Raw genomic sequence first — 21959 nt, 5'->3', positions numbered from 1 at the left:
TCTCCTTGATCTTGATTCTAAATATACTACATTTAGTACCCCCATCAATATAGATGCCAATCTTTAACCAGCAGTCTCAAATCTACATGACATGAAGATTTCACAAAAATCCCCAACTGACACTCCCCTTTAGTATTAAGGGCTACATTTTCAGACTTGAGCAAACAAAACATCAAACCAAGATTCCATTTGCTCTCTCAGAGGATTCTAAAAGGTCCCTTGGCATTATTTCAAAGAATGAAGACATTCAAATGTACTTTATAATCAATACAGTGTTTGGGCATTCTGAAATGAATGGAACATAAAATGCTTAACATAAAGGCAAATTATTTCATATCCATGTGCCAGTAAAATATTGACAATAATGCAACACTAGCATCCATCAGAAAAAATGAAAATTATCCATGTCACAAGACACAACAAATCCAAGTGAAATAATGATCCAGTCCATTTACAGTCAGCAAAACGACCAATACAATTGTTACAGAGTTCTGTGTTGTGTATTGGCCTATGTATTGTGTGGTTTTATGTTAAAAAGTGACAGTTTGCCTGAGAGCCAAGGTGAAGGTGGACTGCTGAGAGAGTGGGAGACAGACTGAGCATGTGCAGAAAATGATCTAAAAAAATTTCTGGACTTGGATGATAAACCACCACTGGGGGTGCTGTGGAGTGGAAGAAGGCCCAGAGCATGTCTGGAGGACAGTTTAGAATGTTGGGATTTCAAAAAGGATGTACATTCCGAAGGCAGCCAGAAGGATCTGGACCAAGCCAGTTTGTTCCTCTCCGCAAGCAACACAAGACAACTTTGAATTTTGTGCTCTTTCTCACTCTCTCAAAGATCTTTTGGCTTCAGTTTACCAAACAAACTGAATTTTGTTTATGATCTTTGCTTCAGTTGAGATCGAAGTTTTGTGAGTCTTGTGTGTTTTTTGTCTAAGTTTTTCTGTGGGCTGGTTGGAAGTGTAGCTTAGACTTTGATTACTTATGTTCTAATTAGGCTGAGGAATTTATTAGTTTTACACTGTTATAGAGATTTGCATAGTAACCAGTGGACATTGTTATAAAAGGGGGATTTTGAATTAAAGTTTGAAGGTGAATTTTTGTAAATAAAGTAATTGTTCATCTTTACCCCTGTGTGATATGCTTTCTTTGTGGTTGCTGGTTTGTAATTCAATAAATAGGAATTGGATTTTACTTGGCCAATCTCCTCCCAAGACTTCTATTCCGGCATAGATTGTACAGCATGGAAACAGGCCCTTTGGACCAACTTGTCAACGCTGACCAAAATGTCCCACCCATACTCGTCCCACCCACCTATTTGTGTTTGGGTCATATCCCTCCAAATCCATTCTATCCACGTTTCTATCTAATCTTTTCTTAAACATTGCAATAGTACTTGCCTCAACCACCTCCTCCAGCATCCCATTCCAAACACTCAACACCATCTGTGCAAAAAAATTCACCCCTCAAGATCCTGTTAAATTCTCTCCTCCCTCATCGTAAACCTATATTCTCGAGTTACAGATTCCCCTGCTCTGGGCAAAAGATTCTGTGTTCACCTGATCTATGAATTAGAACCATAATTTATTGTCAAGAATATGTCACGAAATTTGTTCTGTTGCAGCATCACATTTATATCAATCACCTTAAAAAATAAATAAAAAATAGTGCAAGAAAAAGTCAAAGGCAGTGTCTGTGGTTCATTGTTCATTCAGGAATCTAGTGACAGAGGAAAAAAGTTGTCCTTGTGCTGCTGAGTGCTCGCCTTCAGGCTCCTGTACCTTTTATCCAATAGTAGCAGAGTGAAGAGGGCATGGCCTGGGTGGTGAGGGGTCTTGAGGATAGAAGCTGCTTTTTTAAGACTCTGTCTCTTGTAGATGTCCTCGATGGAGTGAAGACTGGTGCCTGTGATGTCAGAGGCCAAGTTAACAACCCTCTGGAATTTTTTTTTTTAATTTTTCTGAATGTCGACATTTCTGTACCAGACTGTGACGCAACCAGCCAGAATGCTCTCCATGGTACACCTGTAGAAATTTGAGTGTCTTCATTGACAAACCGAACCTCCTCAAACTCCTTACAAAGTATAGCTTCAGGAGCGCATTTGTGATTGCATTGACATAAAAGCACCAGGAAAGATTCTTGGAGATGATGACACGCAGGAATTTGAAGTTTTTGACCCTCTCTATTGCTGAACCCTCAATGAGGACTAGTTCATGTTCTCCTGACTTCCTCCTGAAATCCACAATCATCTCCTTGGTTTTGCTAACACTGAGTGCAAAGTTGTTGGTGTGACACCATTCAACCAGTTTAACTATCTCCCTCCCTCATTGCCATTTTTGATTTTGCTGACAACCATGCTGTTGTCAGCAAATTTGTAGATAAAATTAGAATTGTGCCTGTCTGTGCAGTCATGGGTGTATAGTGAGTAGAGCAGTAGGCGAAGCATGCATTCTTGAGGTGCGCCTGTGTTGATTATCAGTGAGGAGGAGACGTTGTTTTTAATTTGTACTGACTGTGGTCTTCTGATGAGGAAGTCAAGAATCCAGTTGCAGAGGTGGGGTACAGAGGCTCAATGTTTGGAGCTTGTTGATCAACACTGAGGGAATAATGGTGTTGAAGGCTGAGATGTAGTCTATGAAGAGTAGCCATCTGCACAAGTTGCTGTTTTCTAGGTGATCCAGAGCTGAGTGGAGAGCCGGTGATATTGCCAGTGTAGAGCCATTGTGATGATGGGCGAATTCCAATGGGTCCAGTCCTTTGCTTATGCATGTGTTAATTCTGGCCACGACCAACCTCTCAAAGCATTTAATCACAGTAAATATTAATGCTACTGGGTGATAGTCATTGAGGAAGCTCGCTCTGCTCTGCTTGGGCAACAGGATGATTGATGCCCTTTTGAAGCAGGAGGGAACCTCCGACTGCAGCAGTAAGAGATTGGAAATGTCTGTGAATGCTCCATCTAGTTGGTTTTGTCTTGGACTTTGTATACCTCCATGAGATCACTCTTCAACCTCCTGAGCTCCAAACAACAAAATCCTAGCCTGCTCAACCTCTCCCTATAGCTCAGACCCCAAGTCTTGGCAACATCCTTGTGAATCTTCACTGCTCCCTCTCCAGCTGGACAACATCTTTCTTGTAGCACAGCGACCAAAATTGAAAACAGTACTCCAAATGGGGCTTCACCAACACAAGTCCATAAGATATAGGAGCAGAATAGGCCACTTAGCCCGTCATTCCATTATGAGCTGATCCATTCTCCCACTCAGCCCCACTCCCCTGCCTTCTCCCTATAACATACGACTACTCAGGCATGGACAGAGTAGACATAGAAAGATTGGTTCCCATGGTGAGAGAGTCTAGGACAAGAGGGCACAGCTTCAGAATTGAAGGGTGTCCACTGAGAACAGAATGAGGAGGAATTTATTTAGCCAGAGGGTGGTAAATCTGTTGAATTTGTTGCAACAGGTGGTTGTGACATCAGGTCACTGGATGCATTTAAGGCAGAGATTGATAGGCTCCTTATCAACCAGGGCATCAAAGGTTATGGGGAGAAGGCTGGCAGTAGGGCTGAGTGGGAAAATGGATCAGCTCACAGTTAAATGGTGGGGGAGATCCAATGGGCTGAATAACATATTTCTGCTTCTATATCTTATGCCTATCAATCTCTACCTTAAATATGATCTCCCAACTTCCATACTCAATACTCATGAAAGCTAATGTGCCAAAACCTTTTTTGATCACCCCATCTGCCTATGACTCCATTTTCAAGGTACTATATACCTGTACTCCTACTTCACTGTATCTGTATCAGAGGTTTGGAAGACAACATTCAAAACGCTTGGACAAGAATTATACTACTTGTAGGAAGAGAGCAATCAAAAATTAATCTTTGAGGAATGATTCAATGGTGTGCTAAAAAAAATCAACACCAAATGAAAGAAGAACATTAATTGTAATTAATAAAGAGTAAGAGATATTAGGTCAGAGAGAACAAGCTGAAATATTTGAGTGTATGTTTGCAATTTTAGACAAGTCCAATACTGTGTTCATCCAGCAGGAGTGAGGGGAAGGAGAGACTGCAAATCGAAAGAGGTGTGGGGAAATGGTTCTCTAAACACCGGAACTCCATGGAATACACACAGAGATGTGACTATTGCCGCAAGCTGGATTTACCGACATTGCAACTACAAAAATGTTCAATATTCATTGCCTACTTTAATTTTGAAATTAAGAATGCTAATTTAGTAATCCCAAGAGTAATATTGGAAGGCAAATTACCTTCATGTAGTTAACTATTTTAGCAAGAACTCCAAATTTGTACCCTGTGCTCCCTGGAAGTGCTCTGTAGGAGAAAGATCCATTTTCTGTAAAAAAATATAAAATACTTTTATACAAAAAAATTCTCATTGCTAATTTAAAATCTTATATATAAAATTACACTCAACTGTTAAATATTGCTGTTTTGTTTTATTGAAACAAGCTGAAATATGTAGATCTATTTTAATTTTGCAATTGGAATTGAAAAGATACAAGAGGAAATCACAATCTGCATTAACAGAAGATTTTTAAAGCATTTTTTGAAGTTAAGATCCTTCTGTTTCAAAAAAAAATTTACTTGGAATCATTATGATTTACAGCACAGAAACACACTTTTCATCCCATCTTGTTCACATCAACCATATTCATTCCGTTTATCAGGATGGTCTATCATCTTCAATGTCTTGGCAATTCAAGTGCTCCTACAGTTTTTTTCAATGTTGTGGGAATATCTTCACACATGCCTTTCATAGGTGGTGTCTTCAGGTAGCGAGTGAAAGTTTTTTTTTCTCAAATTCTGTGTTACTGTCTTAACTCTCACCTTAAATTTATAACTCTGGTTTTAGTTACTGGGTATTTATATTAAGTGAATAAGTTTTTTTTTATTATCCATCTTATCTATGCTCTGCTCCAAGGAAAAAACAAACTCAGTCTATCCAGTTTTTTCTAATAACTGAAATATTCCATGCCTGGCAATATACTGGTAACTATTGTGTACCCCCATTCATGTCCTTCCATAATCCAGTTAATGAAATCCAGCATCCCATACATTTACTTCACCTTCTTTTCTACCTGTGTTACTACCTCTAAGAATCTGTGGGCTTGAACACCAAGGTCCCTTCTGTTTTTCATTATTCACTAGGCTTCCCGTACTCATGGTGCATGTCCAGCCCTTATTAGACCTCCCAAAGCAAAACACACATCAATACATTATATGCATCATTTGTTCATATTGTATTCATTCAGGTGCCTTGCTGTTCGGCATGGATGATCATGTCTCTCCATCAATCACGATCTCTGACCCTCCAAATTGTAGTTGTTGCCTCCCCAGTTCTCCTTCAGTGAAGGCTCCATTTTTGACCTGAGACCGTAGATGTTGAGTTCGTGATTATACAAGGGAAAAATACTGAAGTGGTTTCCCGTTGCTTTCTTCAATTGCACTGACCATACTTAACATCCACACTTATTGACCATGGATCAGCAGATTCATCTGCCCAGCGTTTTTAGTTTTACAAACATAAATTCCAATTTGTGGAATCTGCTTGTAAAAACCATCCACCATCTGTAATCCATGGCTTCATGTGGGAGGCTAAACATGTTGCCAAAGGGTGACCTGTAGGCTATTGGACGGAAGGGGCGCCTTATATATATACCTCCTTTTGCTGAGCAATTTCACAGCATTTACACCGATTATAGTCAATGCTAAATGAACAGCAAATTCCAAGATTGTTGATTTAAATAAATGAAGCAAATTTACACAATTATTGCCAGTAGCAGTAGCATATAAGGGCACATATGCTCTGAGCAAATACTGAAAGCTGCCCTCAACATTGAGATTAAAAGTGAATAAGAACTCTTGGTAAATGCTAAGCAAGAAAAATGTAATGGAACTTAACAGCAGTAAAGAACTTTGTGATTTTAATAATTAGTCAATAGCTGTGAGAGAGTTTGGTAACAAGAGATTTTCAGAAGTGTTATCAGTTTAACAATATACAGTGGAAACCCGTTATAAAACGATGGTTTGGGTCCAAAAAAAAAGGCATTGTGAAAAAAGTGGGGTCACATAGGAACATAGGAAGTAGGAACAGGAGTAGGCCAAAAATGGCCCATCGAGCCTGCTCCGCCATTCAATACGATCATGGCTGATCTAATTTATGACCTAACTCCACCTACCTGCCTTCTCCCCATATCCCCTAATTCCTCTATCATGTAAAAATTTATCTAACCGAATTTTAAATATGTTTAATGAAGCAGCCTCAACCACTTCCCTGGTTAGAGAATTCCAAACATTCACTACTCTCTGGGAAAAACTATTTTTCCTCATCTCTGTCCTAAATCCACTCCCCCGAATCTTGAGACTGTGTCCTCTCGTTTTAATTTTCCCGGCCAGCTCAAAAACCCTTCCTACATCTATACTATCCATACCCTTCATAATCCTATATGTTTCTATAAGATCTCCTCTCATTCTTCTGAACTCGAGCGAATACAATCCTAGATGATTTAATCTTTTATCATAAGTCAACCCCTTCATCCCAGGGATCAACCTAGTAAACCTCCTCTGGACCATCTCCAAAGCCAGTATATCCTTCCTCAAATATGGAGACCATAACTGGACACAGTACTCCAGGTGCGGTCTCACCAGTACCTTATACAGTTGCAACATTGCCTTCCTACTCCTCAATTCAATTCCTCTAGCTATGAAGGCCAACATTCCATTTGCCTTCTTAATAACCAGCTGCACCTGCAACCTAACTTTTTGCGATTCATGCACAAGCACTCCCAAGTCCCTCTGCACAACAGCATGCTGTAGTTTTTCACCCTTTAAATAATATTCACAGTAAATCAGGGTTTCAATAAATAGTTACAGTTGAAATTAAAACTCAAATTAATTTTTAGTAAAACAACCATCCCCGCTCCTGGCGGCAGCCCGTGGTCCCCGCTCCCGGCAGCAGCCCGTGGTCCCCGCTCCCGGCAGCAGCCCGTGGTCCCCGCTCCCGGCAGCAGCCCGTGGTCCCCGCTCCCGGCAGCCAGAGGTACCCACTCCTTGCGGTAGCCAGCAGCCTACTAATTCGCTCCTGGTACAGCCCGACTCCCAAGTTGTTATATCTGGATTCGCGTTAAATCGGGGTTCCAGTGTATTCTTTAGACTTTTCAATCAAGCTAAAAAGTTTCTATGAATTGTTAATTTAGATTTTGTTGTAAAGGATTTCAAGGTTTAATTTTTTAAAACATTAAACATAATTATTTTTAAAATAAAGGTTCTAGAAGGCCATTGTTATAAAATATTTATGTCTTTAATAGTTTTGTCTAAATCAAGAAGCATGCCTTGGTCAACAATCAAAATATTGTTTTTCACAGACCAGACAAGTCACCCATGTGGTGACTCTTTTGCAACATCAGACCCATCACCTTCTTAAAATGTGACCAAAAGTAATCCTCCCAGCATTTCCCCAAGCTGTAGAGGAAGGATCAGTTAGCTTCAGTAGATCCTGCAGATTACCTGAATTTGGTTTTGAGGCACCTCCCTGATCTGGTTTTAGTTTCTTCTTTTTAGAACTAGAAGAACCGGAAGAGGTGGGCACTTTTCGTTTCTCTACTGCAGGAGTGGAAAGAGCACGCTTCTTGAACAGTTCCCTTTCTTTCAGTAATGCTGGATCCATATCTACAAAAGCAAAATTAAATATGGTTCATTTTTAATAAACGTACAAAATTGTGAAAGCAAAATATATTAATTTAAATCAGACATTGAAAGATTTAAGCCTATACTAGACAAGGGCCATCCTAAACATCATCCTGAGAAATAAGCCAGATGACTGGACTTTCAATGGGAGACCATTTTGGGAATAACGACTGAATGTTAAATTGGCAGAGAGTAAATTCTGAAATTATTAGATGAGAGCTCGAGGAGGTTAATTGGGGGTAGTTGGTATAGGGCATATCTGCAACTGATATGTGGGAGTTATTTAAGGCTGACTAATTAGAATCTATGGCTGGTATGTTCACGTAAGGGGAAGGACAGTTTCAGCAAGAGTAGAGAACCTTGGGTGAATATAGTCAAAAAGGAAAAGGAAGGATACACAAGGCTCACGAATTTAAAATCAGAAAGGACCCGTAACAGTGTAGTTACTTTGTTGGTACTGAAAGGCCATTGATCTGAAATATTAACACTACTTCTCTCTTCACAGATCCTGCCTGTTTTGATGAGCATCTCATTAATCTTCCAAACAGGACACTTTTTTTTAAATTATAGCTAAGTTTCTTACCCAAAATATTGTTGACTGCCTTCTTGACATTCAAACAAACCAAATTCAAATCATTCCTCTGACCATTTCTCAAAATGTTCATATGATGTTGGATGGACATTCTTCATAATCCCCTTTTTCACTATCTAATTTACTCCAATTTCTCTTATTTAATCAACCATTTTTGCTTTTAATAACAAACCTGTCAAATCCTAGGGCAATTTCTAATATCTTGTTATTAATTGGAGATTAGTAGTTGTAAAATGAAAATCTTGCCAGGCAGTGCCTCAGCTCAAGAGGCTTAGATGGGATCATTTATTAAATATGTCCAAGAAAGTTTTGTGAGCTATCCTCCAGCCTTTTGACACTTTACCTGTGGCTAATGAAAATTCAAAAATGCCATCAGAGCTGGTGACTGGTCTGAATGAATAGTAGGGATGGCGGGGAGGTGGGGGGAGTGGTGTGCAGGCTCAATATGCAGGAGAAATCCTGGCTACTTCTTTCCATCCTAAAGCACAGTATGCAAAATAGGTACATTTCCACTTATCCAAAGTTTTGTTAACCGAAATGATCCATTTACTTAACTTTTTTGCTGCACAAACAAGTTGGCACTATTTTAATAACAATGGAGCTCTGGTGTACTGTACAAAGATATAGATGCAAATGGCAAAAAGGTCTGCAGATAGCACTATGGGTGTCAGTGAAAAGAAAAGGAGGAAGCGTTTATGTTTGTCTATAGAGCAGAAAGTCAAGCTATTAGCGAAACAGGACAGTAGTGTAAGCAGAGATCGTTTTTTTTTGATATATATTAAACATTATTTCATGCATGAACAGCCTGCTATTGTTTTTTTTGTTGTTGTTTAACCTCTGATACAAGTATTCTGCTGATACTATTCAGCTGCTATAGCCATTGTTTCATTAACTGAAAAAAACTCAATAACCAAAAACTGTCCGGTCCCAAGCTTTTCGGATATGGGGAAACAATTACACTTGGCGCGCTATTACAATCACCTGACCTCTGAAGTTACGCACCTCCTAGAGTTCTTTGTGCCCCGCCCAGCCACTGGAAACTCCTTATCCTGGTATGATAATAGAGTGGCACGGTTCACCAAATACCTCCCACCCACCCCCAGAACCAGTGTTAAGAAAAAGGATTTATTGAAGAAGATTGATTCATTGGAAAATTAAAGTCGGAGGAATAATGTAAAAATAGTGGGTCTTCCAGAAGATATTGAAGGCTCTGACCCGATAAAAAATTTTAAGCAATGGATCCCTGAGATGTTGGGCAAGGAGCTTTTTCCGGAAGGTCTGGAGTTAGATCGAGCACATAGAGCATTAAGGAAGAAGCCGTTTCCAGGACAGTCACCACGGGTGGTTTTAATTCGCTATTTGAAATACCAAGATAGAGAAATGATATTACGGCTGACGGTGGAGAAGGCCCGAAAAAGTCAATCTCCAATGATGACTCAAAATAATAGAGTATTCTTTTATGCGGACTTGAGTCAAGAAATTATTGGACGACATCGGGAATTTAATTCAGCTAAAGAAGTATTGTGGCGGAAGGGTTATAAACTTGCTTTTCATTATCCTGCGGTGTTGAAAGATTTTTACGGAAATTTTCAATCTCAATTTTTGGAAAATTATCATGATGCATTAACTTTTGCTAATTTGTTGCCAGACTTGCGAGGGAATGGTCAGTCTTCATCTTTGTCACCTAAAAGGCCAAATGGGAATGGGAAGAATGGGAAGCATGGAAAGAAAGAAGAGCTGAAATGAAGTCTTCTTGATATTGAAGACCCGGAACAGTCATTGGGGCTGGAATCACTGGGTTGAATATACTTCCTATATTTGATTGTGTTTAATTAAACAATGTATATATGTCTGGCTGGGGAGGGAGGTGGATGGCACTGAAATCTTTGATAGTCATCTGCCGCTAGTGGGCTTTACCATACCCAGATTTTTAGGGCATTATTTTTTTCAATTTGACATTTTATAGGGGGAGGGTTTACGATTTTAAGGATTTATAAGGGGAGCGATATTTTGTAGTGTGTGAATACATTATTAGTTTGTAGGAATGTCTAATTTGAAATTTTCAACCTTTAATGTTCAAGGATTGAATAATCCAATTAAGCGGAAGCGAATATTGGCCTATATAAAAAAAATGAAAGTTGATATTGCTTTTGTGCAAGAAACACATTTGACTGAAAAAGAACATTTGAAATTGAAGAGAGATTGGGTTGGTCATGGTTTTCTTCTTCTTCTTTTAATTCTAAGGCAAGAGACGTAGCGATTTTAATTCATAAGAGTTTGCCTTTGAATTAGAATCGTTGGAAGGAAATGCTGGGAGAGTTCTGAGGATGAATTGTAAAATTTTTGCTGAATCTTGGACTTTGCTTAATGTTTATGCACCTAATATAGATGATGAACAGTTTATTTCAGAAGCTTTTTTGTTGTTAAATCAAGCTAATGAAAATATTTTTAGTCGGGGGAGATTTTAATTGCGTTTTGGATCCTTTATTGGATAGATCTCCGAAAAGTATAAGGAAATCAAAGATGGCGATACAAATTGGGGCGTTGATGAAAGATTTAAATTTGGTAGATATTTGGAGAAGAGTTAATCCTTCGGAGAAAGATTTCTCTTTTTATTCATCTCGACATGATTCATTTTCCAGAATAGATTTTTTTTGGTATCGGCACATTTACAAGGTAGAGTATTACAGGCAAAATATAAAAGTAGGGTTATATTGGATCATTCTTTATTGCTCTTTTCTTGTGTAACCTCGGAAGTGGTATGTTCATCTTACAGATGAAGGTTTAATACAATGTTATTGAAATAAACAGTTTGTTACTTTTGTTAAAAATCAGATTACTTTGTTTTTGGCTAAGAATGTTAATTCTGTAGATAGTCATTTTGTACTATGGGATGCTTTGAAAGCTTATTTGAGAAGGCAGATTATTAGTTATACTACGAAAGTTAAGAAACAATATATGGCAGAAAGTTTAGCGTTGGAGAAACAAATTGCTGAGTTGGAGAAAGATTTTCAGAAAGATGTGACAGAAGATAAAAAAAGATTCTTTAGCAAATTTGAAACTATGTTATAATACATTACAAACATCAATTTGAGCATTTAATTAATTGATCTAAACAGCATTATTATGAATTGGGCAAGGGGGCACAAAAGGTACTTGCGTGGCAATTAAAAACAGAACAGGTATTGCAGACTTAATGCTGTTAAAAAGAATTCAATAGTTACCTACAAACCTCAGGAAATTAATGACCAGTTTTATTCATTCTATCAAAAATTATATACTTCTGAGGGGAAGCAGGACAATGGTCTTATTGAATCTTATTTATCCAAATTAACGTTACCGGAATTAGGGGAAGAAGATGTTATGGAATTGGAATCTCCATTTACAGATTTTGAGATTAAGGAAGCTATACAGGAGATGCCAAATAGAAAGTCACCAGGGGATGATGGATTCTCTGTGGAATTTTATAAAATCTTTTATGAAGATTTATCTTCTGTATTTGGGGATGTATTACAACAAATAACTGAAGAACAAGTGTTACCGGAATCTTGTTCAAGTGCCTTAATTCCAAAAAAAGATAGAGACCTGTTGAAAGTGTCTTCGTATAGACCTATTTCTTTATTAAATGTAGTTTATAAAATTATAGCAAAACTGTTAACAAATCGGCTTGCTAAGTACCTACCCAAGTTGATACATATTAATCAAACAGGTTTTATTAAAAATAGGAATGCGTCAGATAATATTCTTCGGTTGATAGCATTGGTCAATGCATATCGAAAGCAACCCAACCACCCAATGGTGATTGCGCTGGATGCAGAAAAAGCCTTTGAAGGGATGAATGGGATTTTTTATTTAAGGTTTTAGAGAAGTTTAAATTTGGCCCTTTTTTTATTGGTCGGGTTAAAGCTTTATATACAAACCCAATTGTCAAGATGGTGATAAATGGTCAAGTTTCTTTGTCATTTAAATTGACACGTTCGATTCGACAAGGTTGTCCATTGTCACCAGCCTTGTTTGCATTGGCTATTGAACCGTTAGCTCAGACAATAAGACAAAATGATAAGATAAGAGAGATGAGGCTTATGGATGATGAATATAAGATTAATTTATTTGCAGACAATGTGTTCATATATTTGACAGAACCAAAACACTCGTTGTCACAGTTGCAAGAATGTCTATTGCAATTTGGAGAGCTATCTGGATATAGTTAATTAGGATAAGAGTGAAATCTTGCCAGTTGGAGAGGTGATTATTCAGAATATAAAAATATCATAAAATTAAAATGGTCAGATAAAATTAAATATTTAGGAGTAATTGTAAATGCTGATTAGCAATCTTTATATAAATTAAATTATATTCCTTTATTAAAAAGGATTAAACCAGATTTAATTAAATGAAAAGATCTTCCGTTAACTTTAATTGGTCTGGTAAATTGTATTAAAATGAATATTTTTCCTCAAATTCAATATTTGTTTCAGTCGATACCATGTTTCCTTTCAAAGGGTTTTTTCAGGATTTAAATAAAGTGGTGAGGGAGTTTTTATGGAAAGGTAAATTACCCCGAGTAGCACTGTATAAACTCACATGGAAATATGCATTAAGTGGACCTCAGTTACATCATTTTCAAAATTATTATGAAGCAGCTCAGTTGAAATTTGTTAGTAGATTGATGGACTTGGATCAACCTCCAAGTTGGGCGAAAGTGGAGATGGCTTGTATTTCTGAAGTTGAGGTACATGAATTTATATTTCGATGGAATATGAATTTGCTGCAGGAATGTAATATGCCGGTATTAAAACATTTGTTAAAGGTCTGGACTATAAGAAATATGGTTTTAGGATCGAAAGGTAAATTATCAATTTTAACTCCATTATATAACAACCAGCTTATTCCTTTTTCAATGTTTAATAATCATTTAAAGGGTTGGGATTCTAAGGGTATAAAGATAATGCAGAATTGTTTCTTTCTTTTAATCAATTGAGGGAACAATTTGATATATCTGTAAATTCATTGTTTGTGTACTATCAACTTAGAGCTTTGGTAAAAGATAATTATTGTAAAGAGATGAATTTACCTATATTGACAAAATTTGAATCTTTGATTTCCTCTATACCAAAGAAGGGTTATATTTCAGTTATGTATCAAGTGTTACAAGATAGTATGGATAAACCAGAATGGGAGAAATCTAGGCTTAAATGGGAAAATGATTTAACGTATATTTTTCTGGAAGATAATTGGGAGTATATGTGTTATGATAGTGTAACTAAATTGACAAATGTAGAAAATTATAATTAACCATTCCATATCTTACATCAGTTATATTCAACACCGGAGAAATTGAAAAACTATGGTTTTAGTAATTCGGATTCTTGTTTTAGATGTGGTTTATGTACTGGAACTTTTTTTTTTACATGCTGTTTGGTCTTGTCTAAAAGTACAACCATTTTGGGAAGGAATTAGGTTAGTTTTGGAAAAATTATATAACATTAAATTACCATTAGACCCATCGATTTTTTAAAATGGGTTATATGGTTTCTTTGAGGGGATTAGAGTTGGATAAGTTTCAAATTGCATTTGTACACTTATTGTCTGTAGCACGAAAATGTGTAACTAGTATTTGGAAAGATAATATAGAGATTAATATAGTTCACTGGCAGAATGAATTGAAAGCTTGTATTATTATGGAAAAAAATTACATATAACTTGCATGACAATTATTATTTTTTGTTAATAAGTTGGAGTATACGCATTTAAATATATTTTGATTTATTGTAAATATTTTCAGTTTTTCTTTTTATTTATATCTTTGGCTCTCCTTAAGAGAGTTAGCTGATGGGGTGGGTGGGGATTTTGTTTTCTTTTTCATTATTATATAAAATTGATTTCTTTTTGTTATTGGACTGTATGTTGTTTTTTTTAAAATATCTTTTAAATAAAGTTTAAAAAAAGACTCTAGCTAGTGCTCCTTTGGCAGCCTCGAATGTGGCCGCATCTTCGTCATTCCAATTCAGTTCCTTGGGATATCCAGGCAAGAGTTTAAAAAGTGGTTGCATAACTTTGGCTGCAGCTGGCAAAAAACTATGGTAAAAGTTAATCATGCCAACACTCATGCAGGCCTTTAATGGTGGAGGGTCTTGGAAATCTGCAAATGGCCTCGACCTTGGAAGGTAGTGGAACCATTCTGTGCTGTTCGATGCAATGACAGAGGAAATCTAAGGCCAAATTGGCATTTGGCCAGATTGATCGCAAACCCGTGGTCATCCAACCACTGACATAGTTGATGGAGATGGGCCTGGTGCTGCTGCCAAGAGTGGCTAGCGATAAGGATGTCATCCAAATAAATTATTACGAAATCCAGGCCCCGGGTAACTGTGTGCATTAGGCATTGAAATATCTGGGCTGCATTTTTTTTTAAACGAAAGGCATATGGAGGAATTCAAAAAGCCCATATGGGGTAATCAAGGCAGTCTTAGGAATGTTGTCTGGGTGAATTTGGACCTGATGGTACCTGCATACCAGGTCAATTTTGGAGAAAATCCTAGCGCCATGAACGATCACAGAGAAATTCTGTATATGGGGAACCCCTGGAAGAGAGCTGCCACACTGATGTCCTTCAGACACCAATAGTCCCCACAAGGTCTCCATTCTCCAGATGCCTTAGGTACCATGTGCAGGGCTGTTGGAGTGGTGAACAATCCCCATTTCCTCCATGTGTCAGAATTCATCTTTAGTCAACTGCAATTTATTTGGAGGTAGCTTGCAGGGGGCGTCTATGAGTCGGATGCTGTACTCCATGTTTCATTCGAGCCGTTGAGAACTGTGGAGTAATAATGCTGGGAAATTATGCTAGGATTCTGGCATATTCATTGTCCGAGAGCGTCATTGAGTTGAGGAGAGGTGTGGGCAATGCCGCAAGGTGAGGGACTCAAGTCTTTGAATTAACTAGGTGGCGACCTTTGAGATCTACTAGAAGGGAGTGTGCTTGCAAAAATCAGCTCCCAGGAGCGGCTGTGATACATCAGCAATGGTGAAGGACCAGCTGAACCACAAGCCGAAATTGACTGGAATTATTCGTGACCCTTACATCTGGATGCTACTATTGTTGGTGGCTGTGAGGGGAGAGCCCTTCTTTCCCGAACGTGTGTCTGGGCCAGAGAAAGGAAACACGTTCGCCTCCACTCCAGTGTCGATCCAGAACTGACAGCCTGAGTGTTGCTCGAACCAGACCCGTGACTGTGAGGTCCAAACAACTGGAAGCTTGAGCATAACGGCATTCTACTCATCCATAGTGAGGTCCAAAAGATCATTTGGACCATCGGGGTCACCAATGAAGCAAGTGGTGAAGTGAATAAAGCACAACAGAAGTTGTCTGTGAGCTGAACCAACAGAACTGTTTAATGGAATCATCATAAGGGTTTAAATAATTACAGTTGATACGCGATTACAATTACCCGATCTCTGAAGTCATGCGCCTCCCAGAGTTCTTTGTGCCCTTGGCCACTGGGAATTCCTGATCCTGTGGGGGGTCCACAACTACAGGTAGTAGTTTGATAATGCAGTGGCACAGTTCACCACACTTCTCTAATAAAGAAATCATGCCAGTTTTCTGCTGTTGCTAGTATAGAACTGTAAGGCAGAGAAACAGGCCTTTCAGCCCACCTTGACAATGCTAGCCATGATTACAATCTACATTAATCCAATATTCCTCTATACCTTTCCTATCCACTTGGACACTGTCCAAGTGTCTTTCAAACATTGTAAATACACCTGCCTCCACCACTTCCACTGGCAACTCATTCCATATATCCACCATCCTCTGTGCCTGTCAGTTCCACTTTAAATTTATCTTTAAATAGGTGTCCTATTGTTTTTTACTCCCTTAACTTGGGAAAAAGACTGACCATCCCTCCTATCTATGTCCTTCATAATTTTATAAACCTCTGTAAGGTCACTCTTCAACCTTCTCGCGAATAAACCCAGCCTAACCAATTTCTCTTCATAACAACAGTTAATGACCCAATGATTTTTTTCTGCACTCCCTCCATTCCTGCCACATCCTTGATGCAGTGCAGTGACACAGTAGTCCAAGTGTGTCATGATCTCCATGTTGTACCTGCGATGTGACATGACAAATCTCACTCACAAAAGATATCACTTTTTTTTTTTTAAAATCGGGTATATTCATTTCCTTGACAATTCATTGGAGTTTTTTTTTGCATAAGTCATTATCTGAAAAGATCTAAAAATAAAGCCACATAATCTGAAAGTTAGGTAAACAAGGGACACTGTAAATGCTGGAAAACTGGAAAAGTACGCAAAATACTGGAGGAAGTCAGCAGGTCAGGCAGCATCGGTGAAAGGCAGATAGTTGATGTTTCACGCCAAAACCCTTCATCAGGTATGGCATGAAATTGGTAGGTGCCTGAATAAACAGGTGTGGAGAGTGGTGGGGTGGTGGAAGGGGAGGTGCACAGATTGACAAGGAGAAGAATCTGGAGGAATGGACAAGGGGTTGAGGAAGATGTGCTTAAACAGAAGGAAGGGAATGTGGGGAGCTGAAAAAAGGAAACTGATAGAGAGGGTAGGGGAAGGAAAAGAGAAGGAACAAAGAAGAATGGGGCCACATAAATAAGGTAGTGGAGGTGGGTGGATTGAGAAAACAAATTGGAGAAGTCTATGTTGATGCTATCTGGTTGGAGAATACCAAGGTGGAATACAAAATGCCATTCCTCCAATGTGTGAGTGGCTTCAACCTAGTAGGGCATGGACAGACACGTAGGTATGGGAAAGGGAAGTGAAATTAAAATGACTGGACATTTGTAGCAGACGGATTGAAAGTGCTCAACAAAGTAATTCCTCAGTCTGCGTCCAGTCTCTTTGATTTAGAGGAGGCCACTTTAGAAGCATTGGATGCAGTAAACAACTCCTGCAGATTTACAGGCGAAGTGATTGCCTTGCTTGGATGGACTGTTTGGAGCCCTGAAAGGTGTTGAGAGAGGAAGTGTAGGTGCAGGCATTATACTTAGTATTGTCACAGGGATAAGTGGCAAGCAGGGGTGATTTGTGGAAAGCAGAGAGGGGACGCAAAGATGTGTCTAGTGGTGGGATCTTGTTGGAATGGCACAAATTGCAGAGAATATACTGAATGCGGAGGCTTCTGGAGATGGAGCAAGTTAATTTGAAGGCAGGGTAGACGACAATAGCAAAGTAGATAAAAATGATGAGCTCATCAAGGATCCAGGATGCAGTACCAATGTAGCTGTCAGAGTAGCGGAGAAAGAGTTGATGGAGCTTTGCCAGTGTTTGTGACATTCAAAAACTATAAAACTATCAAAAACTGAAATTTCATAGCGGCTTACAACACCCTGGAAATTCATCTGTTACAAACTCGACCCACTTATGGCTCATTTCTATCTCTAGAGTAAAAGGATGAGAATTCAAATAGCTACAGAGGTTTAAATGTTAATGTTTAGGCTGACATTCCTGTGCAATACTTACCTATTCCTGCACTCTCAGTACGCCAATAGAGACGAGTCTGCCCTGGAATAGATGATTGAACTAGACCAAATCTGCATGGTTCCAAGCAAGATCTGACAGCCTTACACTGCTCAGAGATTCTATCATCTACGTGCAGGACAGGGGGTGGACACGTGCCTGATCAGCTAAGACCAGAAGGCCTTCGATAAGATGTCACACATACATGCTAGACGTTCTCTCCAAAAAATGGGCTTTGGAGAGGAAATCTGAAATTGGATTAATCTGCTCTACACAGACATCCATAGCGCAGTTCAAATCAATGGGTGGGAAACAGAAGCTTCCCAATCAAGTCTGGAGTAAGGCAGTTGCCTGCTCTCTCCAGTCTTATTTGCATGATGCATGGGACCATTTGCTGAATTTATTAGGAAGGTCGAAGGCAAAAGAGGAGTGGTGTTGCCATGCAGTGTAGATACTCAGGTCAAAACCTCCATGTAATAGACAATGTAACTGTCTACTGTTCAGACACGTGATCAATCTGCAAACTGATCAGCACCTGCAGCCAGTTTGAGTCTATGTCAGGTGCCATGATGAAGTGGAAGGGAAGCGAGGAAATGCTCTTTGGTAACCAGTCCAACTAGTCCACCAACCCCTTTACAGTCAAATCTGACTATCTGAAGGTGTTGGGGGTAAAGCACAAAAACCTGCAGACACTGTGGTTGAAGTAAAAATGCAATGCTGGAGAAACTCAGCAGGTCAAACTGTGTACTTTATATAGCAATGATAAAGAAACATAATCAATGTTTCAGGGTTAAGCCCTTCATCGAGGTATGGAAAAATGAAGGTGTTGGGGATCTGGTTTAGAAGGGGCAAGGCATGCAACAAAAATTGGTCAGAGTATTCACAAAGGTCCACCAGAAAACTCCCTCACTGTAACAGGGAAGAACCTGGCCAAGAGGTGTGAGGTGCTGTCAGTACTGCCACATCTCCATCCTGCTGGTCACCAGAGCAGTCTTCTGATTCATATGGGTCCAAAGAGTTGCCATGTACAAGTTGGGAAACAACGATTGCAAGGGCATATCCAAAGTGGCCCTCATCCTGATGACCACCTTCATGTGTGGCTGCATCGGGTTGTGCGTGTAACCAAAGTATGAGGGCATCAGGTACCACTATGTACTGAGGTTCTTCCTGCCTCAGGTATTGCGAAGGATAGGCCCGGCTCCGTTGCCGTGCAACATCCCAGTCAGCTGGTCTTTGCCACACTACCCATCCTTTGTGGAAAAGCTTTTCCAGATGAAGACCTTTGCAGTGTGTATCTAGGAAAAATAGCGCCTATGGAAAGAACTGAAATTGCACCCCTTCCCCCGTAAAATTTACTTCAAACCTTCACCCGCAACCATCCCTCGCCACGCCACCCACTTTGCCTTCCCTACCTGTCCTTGTCGCTGTAGAACCCCAAAATAGTCATTTCCAATGTTGTGTTAGATGTATTGAGATATTGAAAAATAACCTACACCTTAAAAAAACACAACAGTCATTTCAATTAAAACAAAACCCTCTGCCTACTTCAAAGGCCAGCATTCACTGAATGAAACCAGTGAGCGACGTTCCCCGAGTGGAGCAGAGCGGCCACAGTTAAAGGTGTTGAGTGGTTGTCAATGTCCCTGCAGACGCTTTCTCTTACCTTTGGTGGAAAGTTAACTCTTGGCGCTGAGCACCTGGTAGGAGAGAAGCACCAAGATGCCAAAGCTCACACTCAAACACATCCTTCAGCACACACCTTCCTCAGCCTGGATTCAACAGTGGAGGGTTCGGAGTCGGACGTTGGGAGCTCAGGTATAGGCTGAGGGGACAGTTTGGAGTCGAGCATTGGGGAGCTCCAGTGACCAGAGCTCATGACGCCTGACTCTGAACCCTCCCTGGTTATAGTAAAAGTTCTCTCGCTTGTCTGAAAAGTATTGTGTTTGGAATAAATCAGAAAGGGAGTGTTGAGGGAGTCGAGCTTGGGGTGGGGTGGGGGGGTGAATAATTTCCAGGCTCTGCCAAAAGTGGCATTGCCCCCCCTTCAAGTGGCGCCCAGGGCACGTGCCAGTGCCCTGGCTGTCATACCCTAGATTCGCCTATGCACCTTTGACCACGTCATCAGGCAATAGTCAGCACAGAATATCCTGCAGACACTGAGAGATGAGGATTCAATGGATACTATGGGGTGATTTCCAAGACATCCAGCAAAATGCCTCACGAACAAGCACCAGAACTTGACCTGGCTGCCAGTTAGAGGAGCCCTCCCAGTCAAATCCTTCCTGTACAATGGGAATATCACCCACCAGGCACGTTGTCCACAAAATAACTACGGTGGTGTGGAGATAGTTGCCCACCTCTTTGCAGAATACAGATTTTCTAAGAGCATGTAGAGAAGGATGCAAGGATCTTTGTCTTGATATATCCCCAGCAGCAAAATGACAGAGAACTCTCTGACTTACAAGCTGTTCCCAGGGATGTGCACAGAAACAGATATCCAGAACTGCTGGAAGACCATCAACTCAGTCAAAGATGCAATTTGGTCTGCCCAAAAACTGTTGGTCTTTCAGCACATGGAGATGTCAGTGCAGGAATGCTGCCAAATGGCACATTCCAGGTTGCAGAAGTACGTGGTGAGGGATACGCTGAGACTAGGTGCAGCCAATGCAAGAGCACTGTGGGGAAGGAGCAGTCTGGAGTCTTTCCGTCACTGTGGATTAAGGAGTTGAGATCAAGGGGAAGCCCCTCTCTAATGAGATATATGTCTATTTCTTGTTTAAATTCTCCCAGTGATCTGGCTTCCACTGCTGTCTGTGGCAGTGAGTTTCACAGATCCACGACCCTCTGGCTAAAGAAGTTCTTCCTAATCTCTGTTTTATATGGTGATGGTCCATCTTTCATCATTTCTAAATAAGGATCTAAATCAAGTACAGGCCATAAAGAAAGAATGGGGAAATTAAAGTAATACAAATGGACCACAAAGGTTCATTTTTTTTCTTTCTGGCATGCATTTCAATAAATTGCCTAATAGTAAGAGGACATGAAATTTATAAAACAAGTATGCTTTTATTGACCCTCTCATCTAATTTTGTGTGGAAAATTAGGTAACATGCACCAAGGTGAAACCCTTTTGGAAAGATCAAGGGAATATTTTTTTGAAAAATCACAGGGGTGGACTTTCCACACGACCCAAAGCTGTTCCTGCTGGGGAATATCATGGGCACGAGTTTGAGATTGCCTGCACCCTTTCCTCGCGTTTCTCCCTTATTGGCAGTGTGCTCTAACACGTTAATTATCCATCCTCCCAGTCTTTCATCCCGTTATCACCCTCCAGTCCACCCGTCCCCCTTTCCCGCGGAGTCCTAACCAGGACTTCCCATCTCTCTAAATGAAGAAAGGTTTTTAGAGCTGCCCGGGCCAATCCAATAACGCTCAGCAAGAGCGACGGCCACCGGTCAGTCCTGCGGCCTGCGCTCACCCCGTTTCCGGTCCTTTCTGAGATCCGGCGTTTGAAAACATAACCCGAAGCTCGCAACTTGTACCTGAACACCAGCCCCGCAGTCACCAACAATTCGGGACTTCGTCTCCGCGGCAACTCTCCGATCACCAATCACATCCACCAATCCGACTCCATGCTCCTTGACGCTTCAACTATTGCACTTCCGCCTCCCGGAGCGGCTCCTCCTGTCGTCATGAGCCAAAGGACTGGGAACAGCCCCACCTGTCGGTTGTGGGTGCAGGAAGGACTGGATTTACTCCCTCTCTCGGTTCTGGGCTTTTGGAGGACTGCCCCCTGTCGGTCACAGACTCTTGCTTTAAAGGCAATATAGTGGAACGTTGTCTTTCTTCGGGATTGAGTCGTTAACGGAAACAAGCCCAACTCATCCATGGCCGAACGAGATGATCATTTGCACTAATTCAAATTCTAGAATCTACCTCGATTCTTTTCTTGTCCATGTATTTAAGTGCAGAGAACAAAACAAAGGACTCTACATCACCTTTGTTGACCTCACCAAAGCCTTCGACACCGTGAGCAGGAAAGGGCTTTGGCAAATACTAGAGCGCATCGGATGTCCCCCAAAGTTCCTCAACATGATTATCCAACTGCACGAAAACCAACAAGGTCGGGTCAGATACAGCTATGAGCTCTCTGAA

The 21959-nt window shown here is 40.2% G+C and overlaps 1 protein-coding gene across 3 annotated transcripts in view; it reads right to left on the bottom strand.

The window, feature by feature from the left end:
• The window catches only part of gtf2e2 (general transcription factor IIE, polypeptide 2, beta), a 43299-nt gene extending 21706 nt beyond the window's left edge, over positions 1-21593 (bottom strand). The window contains exons 1-3 of one of the 3 annotated variants that reach the window (XM_069922876.1): positions 21283-21593; positions 7538-7699; positions 4279-4364 (exon numbers count right to left, since the gene is read on the bottom strand). In XM_069922876.1, the coding sequence (XP_069778977.1) occupies positions 4279-4364; positions 7538-7697 (246 nt within the window). In that variant the 5' untranslated portion in view covers positions 7698-7699; positions 21283-21593. Of the gene's footprint in view, positions 1-4278; positions 4365-7537; positions 7700-19467; positions 19486-21282 lie in introns of those variants that run through there. The other 2 variants (XM_069922875.1, XM_069922877.1) reach the window with 2 other exon arrangements.
• Between the last annotated feature and the right edge of the window lie 366 nt (positions 21594-21959).

This window comes from Narcine bancroftii, chromosome 3 (genome assembly GCF_036971445.1).
Source record: "Narcine bancroftii isolate sNarBan1 chromosome 3, sNarBan1.hap1, whole genome shotgun sequence".
Lineage (NCBI taxonomy): Eukaryota > Metazoa > Chordata > Chondrichthyes > Torpediniformes > Narcinidae > Narcine > Narcine bancroftii.
This window is presented reverse-complemented; position numbering and strand designations above follow the sequence as displayed.